The sequence below is a fragment of the Loxodonta africana genome, chromosome 10, assembly GCF_030014295.1.
Source record: "Loxodonta africana isolate mLoxAfr1 chromosome 10, mLoxAfr1.hap2, whole genome shotgun sequence".
NCBI classification, from domain to species: Eukaryota; Metazoa; Chordata; class Mammalia; order Proboscidea; family Elephantidae; genus Loxodonta; species Loxodonta africana.
This window is the reverse complement of record NC_087351.1, coordinates 26,671,609-26,687,287: the sequence shown is the minus strand read 5'-3', so window position 1 is coordinate 26,687,287 and position 15,679 is coordinate 26,671,609. Positions and strand designations below refer to the sequence as shown.

The following is a 15,679-nucleotide window of genomic DNA, read 5'->3' as shown; positions in this document are numbered from 1 at the left end:
CAGCACATCAAGGTGTTTCATAACCTGAGGTTATTTCATGGGTCATATCAGTTTGAAATGATACATTTATGGTGTCCATTAATTAAAAAGATTTTGAAGGAAACAAAGTTAAATTTCCTATTGTTTTATTCTAGGAAATGATACTTTTATCAACTGATCTTAACTTTGTCACTAATTTGCTCATACAGAAAAATTAGATAGGAAAAAAAGAAAAGAGAGAAAAGCCATCATCCTTTCCTTCCAGCCAACATAAAATTAATTAAAATACCATCCTAGGTGTATTAAACTTCTTTAGCTCTCTATAATATTTTCACTTACCTGCTCTAAAGGCACAGCCTGAAAGACAACATGCTCAGGGGATTATTCAGCATTAAAAGTCTGCTTTTCCTTCTGTATGATGCCTTGCATATTATTCTGCACACAATTGTTTGCTTCTTTTATAAAGATGTGTACTACTTTGGTGGCAGATTTGCTGGAGCACTGGGAATCCAAATATCAGTGGGAGTTGTTAAAGCACTGGGGCTGCTACCCTGGCATGACCAGAGAGATGTTTATGATTAATTTCTGGCCCTATAATATGTTGTGCTTCTCTCTGGGCAATGGCTTGATTAAAACAGCCAAGGAGAATGTTAGTTGATTGGTTATGATACAGTAAGTGTAGACCAAAGATGTCTACGCTTACAATATCATAACCAATCAACTAACATTATCCTTTTTTTGGATACTTCCCTTTTGTGGACTCTTTGCTTCTTTCACATTACTCTGGAGCTGTCTTTTTGCAACTTGTTGGGTAGTTTTTTAAACCAATACTCTCCAAACTTTTTTTGAGCATACCCTTTTCAATATAAGCAATTTATTGATACATTTTATACATTTACTACTAAAAGCATATACTATATACAACATAAAGCATGTTCATGAAATAAAAATTGTGAAAGGTGAAGTTAAAATAAAAATACATTGAATAGTTAAAAGCTTGATATTATGTATTAGTGGTCCTGTTAGCAATTTTGTGCTCACTAAAGTATCAATGCTTAATTTTAGATTAGGTATCTTGCTATGAGGCTTTCAGAGAATATCTATGTGGTCCAAAAAAGTTTTACAATCTTTACCCATTTTGTTACACAATATTAAATACTAATTTCACAATGTGTTGCTTTTACAAAGTTAATTATACTGACAATCCTGCTACACTCTATACCAGAGCCTTCAAAGTCTGTTCCAATAACTTGCTGACAATGCCATGAATGGCTTTCAAATTGAATGATATCTCTGTCACTTATCCACAAGTCTTCATTTAATTCCAGTCAAACTCAACACTTAACTCATAGTTTAATGTACGTTTCTGTCATAAACACTGCTTTTATTAAAAGTCATTTACAGTTGATAAGATTTTTTTATAAATGTAAATGTCCAAAATATCTTTTCTTTTGTAACATTATAAGACAAAACTCTTTCTTGAAAGACAAATTTATTCTATTGCTTGATTTTCAAATCATTAGAAATGGTTTCCACTCACTTCTCAGTAGTGTTTGTTGACAAGAATTAATTTAATATTTTTCATCACATCACTTATTTTAACCATTTCACAGGGACAGAAATTTATGTATTTCCTCAGTAGCATACGGTTTTGTTCTTTTGTTATTTATTAAGAAACATTCAAATGCTTATTTAGTGAAAAGTTTAAATTTTAAAATAACGTTATTACATGACTTAATTTTGCAAAGAAAACTATAAAGTTTTGTTTTGCATATTTACTTTTAAAATGCTTTGCTAGTCATAAGGATTTTATAACATCACTAGCTGATATATCAAGGTACCATACGGATTGTGTCAATTTCATTTAGTAACGATGAAAGTAAATTCATATTGTAAAACAACGTTTCTTAATAATTTACAATTTTTTTAGCTAACTTATTGTCTGTCCTGAGAGCACATTTTTCTTCTACTTTGTAATTTGGCTGACAAGATTCACACCAATTATAGCATTGTCTGAACTGCAATTTTAAAGTAGCTCCCTTGAATTTTAATAGTTAGAATTATCTTCAATCCAAGGTTTATTTAAAGAAATAATTTAAACCACTTATGTTTTGTAGAATGAATTAAGTTAAACTAAGATATTATCCTTAAATTCCTTAATTGGGCACACTTAAACTGCAATACAAAACAATATAATCAAAGCAAATGAATGAGAACCACTCTCAACCCTTCTACCTTTTGGTTAACCCACCCTTTCCTCAAAACACTTTAACACCATATGCAATATATGAAGGAGCCCCAGTGGTGCAAGAATTGTTTTGCTGCTAACCAAAAGGATGAAGGTTCAAACTCACACAGTGGTTTTGTGGGAGAAAGACCCGGAGATCTGCTCCCATAATGATTAAGCCGAGAAAACCCCTGTGGGGCAGTTCGATTCTGTTGTATGGGATCACTGTGAATTGAAATTGATTTGATAGTACCTAACAACAATAACATGTAATACATGGCTATGTGATATACAGACTGAATTAGGGACCAAAAATAATGTGTTTGTTAAATATTAGTAAAGTTCATATCATTTATCCCTTCCGATTAAAACAAAAATAAATAAATGTTCTTGTTTTTTTTCCCCACAACTCGATTGTGTAGAGCCAGTAAGAGATGCAGTCACCCTACTTTGGGACTGTGGGTTTAAGTAATTGACCGTTTAACTCAGTCTCCTTTGTTTCAGCTGTAGATTTTGACCCAATTAAACATTCTTCCAAGTTCCCTACTGCCTACTTAAATCATTCTTTATTTCTTGCTTCAATATTCACCCTAAATTACTGGTCAGAGTAGAATTCTGTGATTCTTAAAATATGTCTCCGCTGACCCGAAATATTTAATTCTGTCGATCTGTATCCATCTTAATGTATATTTCTTGATAGCAGGGCTTTTGTTTAGCATACATTTCTACTCCTAGTTTAATGTCTTGCTTTTGGTGGATTTATTGAGTGAATTTGGGTCCTATGCTTTAAGCAAATTCTGGGGAACAAAATTTAGGTGTTCCAGCTTCACATTTATTCTCTGACAGAGTAAGTACTTATAGTGTAGACTTTGCTGCAACAAATAAGAAAACTTTTCATTCATAAGTTGGCTGTCAAATGTTAAAATGAGACCTTGAAAATATGCATTAAATCCAGCAATCCCCAAACTTTGCTGGGTCTATACCATATGTAAGACTGTCCTCAGGGGTTCAGAGTCTAATCATTGGCAAACTGACCCCAAAATGACCCACTGCTAACTACGATGATACAGGTTTGTAATAAGTTGAACTCTGTTTTTTGGAGTTTGCAAATTTCTCATACAAGGGGCCACCTTTCTCACAAATGAGACAAGTGTGCTTTTAATGGTAAGTAGATAAATACGCTGCACAAAGAAAAAAAAATCCTAGGCAGAGTTAATTATATGCAAAAAGGCATGCAAGAATAAAATATTCTGACACATTAAGTTCACAAAAAGTATCTAGTATGTCCTAATTAAACCATACATTGGTGGAGGGGTTGAGGAAAGGAGAGTTTTTGATAACAGAAAGCTAGGTTGGGCTAAGAACTTCAAAGGGTCTTATTACCAATCAAGCTACCTGCGTGGTGCAAATGGTTTACACTCTGCTACCAACCTCAAGGTTAGTGGTGCAAATCCACCCAGCAGTGCTGGGAAAGAAAGTTCCTATTATATGCTTCCATAAAGATTACAGCCAAGAAAACCCTATGGACCAGTGTACTCTGTAACACAGGGAATCCCCATGAGTTGGAATCTACCCAAAGGGAAATTAGATAATAATGATAATAAAAATTAGATAACTGGGAGCTTCTAAAAATCAAACACTTATGCTCATCAAAACACTTCAGCAAAGAGTAAAAACAATCTACAGACTGGGAAGAAAATTTTTGGCTATGATACATCTGACAAGGGTCTAATCTCTAAAATCTACAAAATACTTTGACACCTCAGCAACAAAAAGACAAATAATCCACTTGAAAAATGGGCAAAGGATATGAACAGACACTTTACTAAAGAAGAATTCAGGTGGGCCAAGACACATGAGAAAATGCTGGCAATCATTAGTCATTAGAGAAATGCAAATCAAAACTGTAATGAGATACCATCTCACCCCAACAATACTGACACTAATCCAAAAAACACAAAATAACAAATGTTGGAGAGGTTTTGGGGCGATTGGAACTCCTATGCACTGCTGGAGGGAATGTAAAACGGTACAACCACTTTGGAAAATGATATGACACTTTCTTAAAAAGCTACTTATAGAAATACCGTACAATTCAGCAATCCCACTTATAGCAATACACCCTAGAGAAATAAGAGCCATCACATGAATAGACATATTCCATGTTCATTTCAGCAGTATCCACAACAGCAAAGAGATGGAAACAACCTAAATGTCCATTGACAGATGGATAAACAAATTATGGTACATTCATACAATGGAATACTACACAAGTATAAAGAACAATGATGACTCTGAAACATCTCACGACATGACTGAATCTGCAGGGCATCATGCTGAGTGAAATAAGTCAATCATAAAAGGATAAATACTGTATGAGACCACTATTATAAGAACTCAAGGAAAGGTTTACACACAGAAAAAAAAAATTCTTTGACTGTTATGAGGGTGGGGAGGGTGAAGGAGGAGAAATCACTAACTAGAGAGTAGGCAAGTGTCGACTTCAATGAAGGGAAAGACAACACACAATATAGGGGAAGTCAGCACAACTGGACCAAAGCAAAAGCATAGAAGTTTCCTAGACACAATCAAACATTTTAAGGAACAGAGTAACTGGGGTGGGGACTTGGGACCATAGTCTCAGAGGACTTCTAGGTCAATTGGCATATCATTGTTTATAAAGAAAATGTACTACATCCTACTTTTGTGAGTAGCATCTGGGGTCCTAAAAGCTTGTGATCTGTCATCCAAGATACATCTATTGGGCCCATCGTGTCCAGACCAAAGGAGAATGAAGAAAACCAAAGACACAAGGAAAATGTTAGTCCAAAGGACTAAAGTACTACATGAACCAGAAATTCCACCAGACTGGGCCCAGGAGAACTATACAGTGCCCGGCTACCACCACCAACTGCTCTGACAGGGTCAGAACAAAAAGTCCCAGACAGGACTGGAGAAAAATGTTCAAATTCATGGAAAAAGACCAGACTTACTGATGTGACAGGGATGGAAGGAACCCCCGAGATTATGGCCCTTGGACAATCTGCTAACTAAGAACTGAAACCATTCCTGAGGCTCACTTTTCAGACAAAGATTAGACAAGTCTATAAAACAAAAAATGGCACATGTGAGGAACGTACTTCTTAGTTCAATCAAATATATGAGACCAAATGAACAACTCCTACCCAAAAGCATGACGAGAAGGCAAAAAGAGACAGGAACTGGATGAACAAATGCAGAGAACCCAGTGTGGAAAGGGAGAGTGTGCTGTCACATTGTAAGGATTACAACAATTCTCACAAAACAATATCCATATAAATTTTTGAATGGGAAATTATCTTCAGCTGTAAACTTTCCTACAGCACAATTAAAAAAAAAAAAAAACTGTGAAGCAGTTCTACTCTGTAACACATGAGGTTGCCATGAGTCAGAATCAACTTGAAGGTAATTAATTTGGTTTGGTTTTTGGTTATGATCTCTAAAGTAAGGTATAGGAAACAAAAACTTTATTAATGTTATTAAAATCTAGGTAGAAAAATACTCTTAATTAGAAAAGTATAGGTTACATAGGTAGATAAATATGATCTGATTCCAGAATCTAGTACTAGTAATTTTTGTTTTAAGTTCTAGTAGTTATTGTCCATGTTCTGAAGATAAGATAAAATGCATGCAAAATGCCACATTCTTGGTAAGAAATCAATAAATGGTAGTTAGAATCTAATGTAGCTGATAGAAATCAAGAAACCCAAGCCCTTGCCGTTGAGTTGATTCTGACTTATAGCAACCCTATAAGGTGGAGTAGAACTGCTCAATTGTGTTTCCAAGGAGCAGCTGGTGGATTCCAACTGCCAATCATTTGATTAGCAGCTGAGCTCTTAACCACTGTGCCACCAGGGCTCCAGTTCATAAAAAAATGTAGTTGAAAGAAAAGCTTAAAATTACAACATAAGTGAATAATATTATATTCCAATAGTTTATAGGCACAATTCAAGGTGTTTTATTGCATATATGCTTGTGTAGGGAAGAGTTATAATTTACCAAAGTATGACATGTTGTTTAGTACAAAACCCTACACTTTAATGGCTTTTGACAGAGATAATGATGATGACATCATCTTTGACGATTATAATATCTCAGTTAAAAGGTTGATCTGGAACTCACACGCTTGGTCTTTATTTTTTTAATTGCTTTCTTCATGTCTTTATTTCTTAATGTGTAGATGACTGGATTTAAAAGGGGTGTAAAAATTGTATAAAACACAGAGAGAATCTTATCTATAGAAATACTGCTGAATGGCTGCACATAGATAAAGATACAAGGTCCAAAGAACAGTACCACTACTGTGATGTGGGCTGAAAGAGTTGACAAAGCCTTGGAAGACCCACTGGAGGAGCGATGCTGGACTTTAAACAGGATGATGCTATAGGAAATGAGCAGAAAGTTGAAACAGAACAAAGAGAGTACTCCACTGTCTGCAATGACCAACAGTTCGAAGATGTAAGTATCAGTGCAGGCAAGTTTGATGACCTGAGGAAGATCACAAAAGAAACTGTCCACGACATTGGGGCCACAGAATGGCAAGGTCACTGTGAAAATCATTTGGCTCAAGGTGTGCATAAAACCGGTGGTCCAGGAGAGAAGTGCAAGCCTGATGCAAGCACTATGGCTCATGATAGTTTTGTAACGGAGGGGTTTGCAAATGGCAACATATCTATCAATTGCCATGGCTACAAGCAACATCATCTCACTTCCACCTAAAAGGTGAAGGAAAAACATCTGGGTCATGCAGCCTTCATAAGAGATGGACTTACATTCACTAAGAAAGTCAAAGATCATCTTGGGAGTAGCAAACGAGGCCAGGGACATGTCAATAAAGGAGAGATTGGCCAGTAGAAAGTACATGGGAGAGTGCAATTGAGGGTCCAGTTTCACTACAAAGATAATGGTGAGGTTGGCTAACACGATGGCTATGTAAATAATGGAAAAAAATAAGAAAAAGAAAATTTGTAACTCATGAGACTCTGTGAGTCCCAGCAAAATAAACTTAGACACCATTGAGTGATTTCGTCTTTCCATTTGTTTGTCTGTTGACATACGTTACCTAAAATAAAATTAAAATAGATTAAAATTTGTGAGATAAAGTTGAGAGACAAAATACACATTTAGTTAACTCTGCTTCCTGAAAACCACTGAAATGTGAAAAGCAAATACAAAATATTGAATAATTAAACCAAAATTAAAAAAAAAGAATAGCTATTGTTTCTTATCAGAGATTATGAAGAATATCAGCTAGAAATCAAGATGTCTGAAAAAAATTGAAGCAATCCATATCGGCACTAATCTGGAGAAAGGTGTATATCTCAGTTGGTCACAGGATGTGGAAGTTCTTAACAATTTTTTAAATTTTGAGCAGATTTATTGGTCTTCCAGAGGCGAAGAAAAGGCTCCTTTCAATATGAATTCTATTTCTATGTTGCATAATGCTAAGGGGCATGTATGTGCAAAAAAAAAAAAGTGAAGAAAGGGTTAAATGGTTTTCTGATTGAGAAACAGGACCCAGAGAAGCAAAATTGAGTAGATCATTAGAGAGAATTGAAAATCTGGAAGTCGATCGTATTTGCTGCTAAAAGTCCCAGTCTGATGGCCAAATTGAGATGGCATTCCACCTCTATTTTTCCTGAAATGTAAGAAGAGTCCATATATTTGGGAACTTCTTCAATGGAGCATACAATGGGCCTGTGGATTTAACAGATTGGGAAATAAAGAGTTCAAAGATAGTGTAATGAATGGTTGCTGCTAGCTCTCAACTGACCTACTTCTTTTGGCTTCACGTAGCTGAATATACAAACATATCTGTTAAGCCATCTATCTTTGGACATTTATAAGGGTATTACAAATGCAGAGCTCTGGTAACAAAGGGGGACCCAAAAGAAACACTCTCATATTGCTCTAGATAGATAAAGCAGACTCAGGCAGAATAACTTAAACTAACATTTTTGAAATCAGGTATCAAGAAAAATATCCTAGATGGCTAAGAAGAGATATTATGATATTTTTTTTTTTTTTAAAGTGAGTGCTGGGAAAAAAGTAAGAGTGGAAGAAAAACATGAAGTTCATATCTTACTGAACACTTCGTTAATGGGAAGGAGTAGACACAAAGTGCTTTTTAAAATATTTTGAAAAGTTTTAACAATACAGAAAAATATAATATGTATTTTATGCTTATTATTCCTATAAACAAATAACTATATTCTTGCCATTTTGCTTTAGAATTTTTAAATAAAATAAAAGATGCTGGTATAGGTAAAGTTTGCTTGTTGTCTTATAATTATATGTGTATGAGTGAATAAATGGTATGTTATACATAACATTCTGCAAATAAAAATTGTACTTTTCCTGGTTAATTACTACTATAAAAACTGTACAATTAAGAAATATGTGCATATTTATTTGTATGTGAAAGACTTTTATTCAAAGATAGATTACTGGAGTAGAATTATTAGGTCATTTTCCACTTAGCAAATAATTGCAAAATTCCTAAGAAGAGATTGTACAAACTAAATCTTGGTATTTTTAACCCTTATTCTCACTACTATTTTTAATTCTAGGGATGCTATAGTGGTTTAATATTGGGTAATATACTTATATAACTAACAATATTAAGGAGACAAACAATATAATACCTTAAAAATAAAGACAAAATGAACCTCTAAATAAATGAAATGCATTAGGTTTATGAGTTGTAAATATGCCAACTGTCCTTAAATTCATCTCTATATTCAGCTTACTCCCAGTCTGAATACCACCAGAACATTTTTGAAAATTGACAAGTTGATTTGAAAATGTATATGGAAATACAAAAGACCAGGAAGAGCCAAGGCAATCTTGAAGAACAACATTAGAGGATTTATAGTACACGAAGACCTACTATAAAGCTATATAATCCCGACAGTTTGATGTTAGCTGAAAGATCTGCAAATAAACCAATGAATTTGAAAATAGAGAAAAGCACTATTTTATGAAAATAATAAAAAAATTTGTGGAGAGACTAAAGAATTGTTCCCTGGTGAGTCAGGAAGGTTGCATTGTAATAAGATAGCTGGTACTGGTGGCCCTTCTCCTTTGGGAAACAGTATCTTCCTGATGTCAAATGTCCATAGTATCAGTAAATGCCATCATTGGCTTTATCATATTTTCCTAAAAAGCTGGATTGAAAATTCCTATTTCTTAGCTTCTTAGGATTGACATTTTAATCCATTTTTCCAAGTTTGCCCTCAGTTTTGTCCAATTAAAATGTAGACTAAGTATCAGGTGAGATTGCTTTTCTAGAACAGGGCACCATGCTGCAAGCAGCAGTAACCTGGCTTCTGTATGCTTCTCTGTGAGATTATTAGAAGGCGGGGAACCTAGCTGATTTTTACCCTAAGTTTCTCCAATAAGCCTTTCTGACATGTGCTTATACCACGTGACATGATGGTGTTTGCCTTCATGTATTCTATACCCCACAACATTACAGAGCTACAACAATTCAAAGAGTGGGGGCCCAGAGCAAGAAGAATGAAATGGGAAGATAGAAATTATTGTCCAGAAATAAACACAAATTGATATGTGAACTTCATATATAATAGAGGTAGATTTTTGGATCAGTAAGAAAAATATTCAGTAAAAGGAAATGGGACAATTGACTAGCAATCAAGAATGGGGAAAGCAGATCCCAATCTCACTTCTCATATGAAAAGAAATTTCAGAAGGATAAAAGATTTACATCTATAAGAATAATACTATGAAATTAGTAAAAGCAAACATGGGTAAATATTATTTTAGAATAATAACCAAGCTGATAAAACATTCCAGACATGCTATAAAAACTAGAATCCATAAAGATAGACCAATATACTATATTTTATAAAAGTGAAAAAAGTAAGATGAAAGTGAAAAGTAAAAAATATATTTTTAACACAAAAACATCTGTTTCCCATGATTGACAAATAACATTTAGCAATTAGTAAGAAAATATTAATGAAGCAATGGAAACATGGACACATCATATGGCTTGTCAATTCACAAAAGTAGAAGTGTAAATATCTTTAAACAGAGTTGTCAGCCTTGCTTATTATTAAAGAAATGCAAGTTAAAATAACAAAGATATATAATGTTACCTACCAAATTTTAAATAAGGTAAATTCAATTTTTTTCAGGACGTGAGACGGGGATAAAAGTGTTTCATATACTACTTTTCGTACGTTGGCACATTTTGGGGAAGAAATTTGGTAGCATATTTTAGATGTTCAAATTTGGCTATACTTTAACAAAGAACCTTCACTTTTAGAATTTATAACTTATGTTCTCAAAGATAAATGAGTTATAATATTCACTGTAGCATTGACTTTATAAACAAAAATTGGAAAGCACACCAGAGCCCATCATTGGTGATTAATTTAAAAATGGAAATCTATATGCACTAACAGAAATACATATAAGGTATATTGTTAAATTAAAAAAGGTTAAACTGTACATACCTTTAAATAACATTTCAGTGAAAACACATATTATATACATATTTATACAGAGCTCTTACAAATCTTAGAAAACAGCATAAAAATTTATTAAGCTATCGAGACTGCTTATCTCTTAAATTGGTTATAGGGTTTGACTCAGATTCTAATTTTTATGATTTCAAATTGTTTAAAGTTTAATATGGTTGAATGAGATTCCTGCCATGAATAAATGCCCCTGAAAATGAGCTGATATTTAGCTACCAAGAATTTCAAATCAGAGAATCACTGATTTTATATATAGATATAAAATAATTTGAAAAATAACCTAGAAGCATCTTGAGGTCATGATGGTAACTAGCTGTGCCGATTCGTCATCTACAGCCTAAAATATTTAGAGTTGCAGCAGGACTGACAACTAAGGTCGATGATTATTGATGTGGCAATCTACTACAGATAGGCTGGATTGAATAATATTCCAAGTCATACATTAACTTTTGACAGAGCAAATTCACCAGACTGGAAGTTGTCTCCCATTCTCTTCTCCCACCAGCCCTCCCAAAGCATCTTGTGAGAATTGCTAGGAAAATAACTGAAAGAAAAGGAAAATATGGGAGATAAGTCTATCCAATATCAAAATGTATTATAAGCTTAGAGTAATTGAAATTTTACTTTCTGGGCTCAAGAATAGATACAAATGTAAATAATAGAAACTTGAAAGTTTAAAAATTAAGTCAGGTATTACAAATATGCTGTTTAGGATAAAGGAGGCTTTCAAATTATTGGGAAGTTATTTAGAAATGAATAAAGCTGTTAGCTACCTAAGTCTTAAAATAAATTAAAATGTTATAAACATTAAAAAAAATAGTAATTAAAAAACAAAATATCTAAATAGATAAGTGAATATATTTTTCTTGTAACTTATGATGATCGTGACTATTTAGTGAAAAGTTCTAAGAATCATGCCAAAGGCAGAAATCATAGAAGATTAATAAATTTTACTGTGAAGACTTACAACCTATCATTGCAAAAACATAAACAAATTGCAGGAGAAAATTTATATATACATACATAATATTAAATTCTTATAAATCAACAAGGAAAATTTGAAGAGCCTGTAGTCGGAATTGACTCGACAGCACTGGGTTTTTATATAAAAAATGAGCCAAAGGAAAAAACAATGTTTAAGGAAATATGTAAAAGATGTTCGAACATAAGAAAAAAAAGTTTAATTTCCTTAGAAAAATAGCCTGAGGGCACACACATCAAAGTGTTTATAGTAGTTCATTTTGGATGGAAGAATTACAGATTTGGTTATATTTTCCCACATCGCTTGGTATTTCACAAATATTCCTCAATAAATTTTTTTTTACTTTTGAAATTAGAAAAAACTTTAAAACAAATATTTTATTTAATAAAACAGAGACATAAAACAAAAGTCCTCAATTTTGTTCTCTGTACCTCTAGCCTGCTTTGTAAGTTGTGACTGGAAGTCACTGAAGCTGGTTTAGGATTTATTTCACTTGCTTCCACTTTCTTTAGTCTTTTAGTGCCTCTCCCAAGCCTAAAGGAGAAATTCCTTTTATTTTGAATCTACATAAGAGAATGTGATAAATATGTCAATTAACAACCCTGGGAAAACTTTGCATCTTGTAAATGAATTCCCTGAGCAATTAAAAGTCCATGCAGTTGGCAAATTGGACTCTCTCGTTAGCATGCAGATTTTCCCCATGAAGAAGGGACAAAAATAAAGCATTAGGAACCAAACAATATACTCTTGTTTCTATGTGCAGATATTGATATAAAAACTCAACTTCCTACTGAAAGAGTACAGTAGATAACACTGGATTTTCAAAGGGCCATAATAAGAATTAGGAAGAATCACAGATACACGATTAATTGTATTCTATTTCAATTTAAACTAGAGAAATTCTTATTACACTTAAGCAGACCCTCTTGAATTATACCATCTTAATAAAGAAGAAATGTGCCTATTTATTTGGAAATATTGGAAAAACTATTTCCTAAGAGTCACATTTCTATGGTGCCTAATATAACTACCTTTGTAATATTTCCTTACAATTAGTTTCTCTTGGATTTGGGAATTACACTGGTACTGTATTATGCCAGAAGAGTTCATGCTTAAAATGAAAGAAATACGCTATTCTTAATTCTTTGATCTCTCACATGTCAAACAACAGTTTACTAACTTCCTCCTTCTCACCTTTGAATGTCTGTGCTTATTATGCCAACAAATGGGCTATACCCAACCATTTTATCTAAATATATTGTGATTTCAATGAAAAGCCTGGTCAGTCATGTCCAAAACCAATTTGCTGTTATTGTCTCTGAACTGGTAACTTCACACATCAATAACCTCACACATTTATGGCTTAGATACTCTTAAGATAACAATGTACCAGTTCAGGTGTTGATGAAATGGAATCATCTTCCATTTCCTATTTCTATTTATCTCTTGTACTGGTTGAGTATAAATATGTGTTTTCATCTGGTAATACCTATGGTTATACATGTTTTTCTCTGCTAACACCTGGAGCTACCACATGCCTGTCAGTTTGTTGTACTGTGGTGGTTTGCAGGTTGTGATACTGGAAGCTTTGGCACCGGTACTTCAAATATCAGCAGGGTCACATTTGGTGGACAGGTTTGAGCCGAGCTTCAAGGCTAAGACAGACTAGGAAGAAGGACTTGGCAGTCTACTTCTACAGAAACTGACTAGTGAAAACCTTGTGACTAGCAGCAGAGCATTGTTTGATACAGTGCCAGAAGGTGAGCCCCTCAGATTAGAAGGCACTCAAAATACTACTGGGGAAGAGTTGTGTCCTCAAAGTAGAGTCAACCTTAATGATCTGGTAGAGTCAAGTTTTTGGCACCTTAGATTTCTGATGTGGCATGACTCAAAATGAGAAGAAACAGCTGCAAACATCCATTAATAATCAGAACATGGAACTAAGAAAATTGGAAGTTGTCAAAAATGAAATGTAAAGCATAAACATTGATATTCTAGGTATTAGTGAGCTGAAATGCACTGGTATGGCCATTTTGAATCAGACTGTGCCAGGAATGACAAAATGAAAAGGAATGACTTCACATTCATTGTCAAAAAGAACATTTCAACATCTATGCTGACGTACAACACTGTCAGTGTCAGGATAATACCCACAGGCTTTCAAGGAGGACCAGTTAAAACAACTATTGTTCAAATTTACCACCAACCACTAAGACCAAAGATGAAGAAATTGAGGATTTTTACCAACTTCTGCAGTCTGAATTTGATCAAACATGCAATCAAGTTGCATTGATAATTACTGGTGGTTGGAATGTGAAACTGGGAAACGAAGAAGGACTGGTAGTTGAAAAACATGGCGTTGGTGATAGAGACGACACTGGAGATAACATGATAGAATTTTGCAAGACCAACAACTTCTTCATTGCAAATTAATTTTCTCAACAACATAAACAGTGACTATACATGTGAGCACTTACAGCACTGCATGCATTTGTCGAAATATCCCAGTTGATATTCCATCAATTCCTGAACGTTGTTTTTTGCCAAAGCCTTCAGTACCTCTTCCTTCAGTACCACCTTAGATCTCTTAGTTCCATCAGACCTCTTCCTTCAGCATCATCGGCACTAGATCATATGCTACCTTCTGAAATGCCAAGAAATTTGGAAGACAGCTACCTGGACAACTAACTGGAAGAGATTCATATTTGTACCCATTCCAAAGAAAGATGATCCAACAGAATGCAGAAATTATCTAACAATATCATTAGTATCACACAAAAGTAAAATCTTGTTGATCAAAAGTGACTGTAGCAGTAGATCGACAGGGAACTGCCGGAAATTCAAGCTGGATTCAGAAGAGGGCATGGAACAAGAGATATCATTGCTGATGTCAGATGGGTCATGTCTGAAAGCCGAGAATATGAGAAAGATGTTTACCTGTGTTTTATTGACTATGCAAATGTATTTGACTATGTAGATCATAACAAAGTATGGAAAATGTTGTGAAAATGGGAATTCCAGAACATTTAACTGTGCTATGAGGGACCTGTGCTTAGACAAAGAGTCAGTCATTCAAAGAGAACAAGGGGATACGGAGTTGTTTTACATCAGGAAAATTGTACTTCGGAGTTGTATACTTTCACCATACGTATTAAGTCTGTATGCTGAGCAAATAATCTGAGAAACTGGACTACATGAAGAAGAATAAGGCATCAGGACTGGAGGAAGACTCATTCACAACATTTGATATGTAGACGACACAGCTTTGCTTGCTGAAAGTGAAGAGGACTTAAAGCACTTACTGATGAAGATCAAAGACTATAGCTTTAAGTATGGTTTGCACTTCAACATAAAGAAAAAACTCCTCACAACTGGACTAATAAGCAATATCGTGATAAATGGAGAAAAGACTGAAGTTGTCAAGGGTTTCATTTTACTTGGATCTGCAATCGACGCTCGCAGAAGCAGTTCTCAAGAGATGAAAGGACACATTGCATTGGGCAAATCTCCTGCAAAAGACTTCTTTAAAGTGTTAAAACACAAAGACATCACTTTGTGAACTAAGGTGTGCCTGACCCAAGCCATGGTTTTTCAGTTGACTCATATGCATGTGAAAGCTGGGCAATGAATAAGGAAGACTGAAGAATTGATGCCTTATGGACTCACAGAAGAAGGAACAAATCTGTCTTGTAAGAAGTGTAGCCAGAACACTCATTTATCTCACATACTTTGGACATGTTATCTGGAGGGACCAGTTCCCACAAAAGGACATCATGCTTGGTAAAGTAGACGGTCAGTGAAAAAGAGAAAGATCCTTAATGAGATGGATTGACACAACGGCTGCAACAATGTGCTCAAACATAACAATGCTTGTGAGGATTGTGCGGTATAGGGGAGTGTTTCATTCTGTGGTCCATAATGTTGTTATGAGTTGGAACTGATTTGACA

General features: G+C 34.4%; 1 protein-coding gene across 1 annotated transcript; it reads right to left on the bottom strand.

Moving 5' to 3' along the window:
- Positions 1 to 6,191: 6,191 nt before the first annotated feature.
- LOC100667859 (olfactory receptor 4K13-like) lies at positions 6,192 to 7,529 on the bottom strand. Its single transcript, XM_003423543.3, has one exon. The coding sequence runs from the start codon at positions 7,298 to 7,300 to the stop codon at positions 6,344 to 6,346; it is 957 nt and encodes a 318-aa protein (XP_003423591.2). The 5' UTR covers positions 7,301 to 7,529; the 3' UTR covers positions 6,192 to 6,343.
- Between the last annotated feature and the right edge of the window lie 8,150 nt (positions 7,530 to 15,679).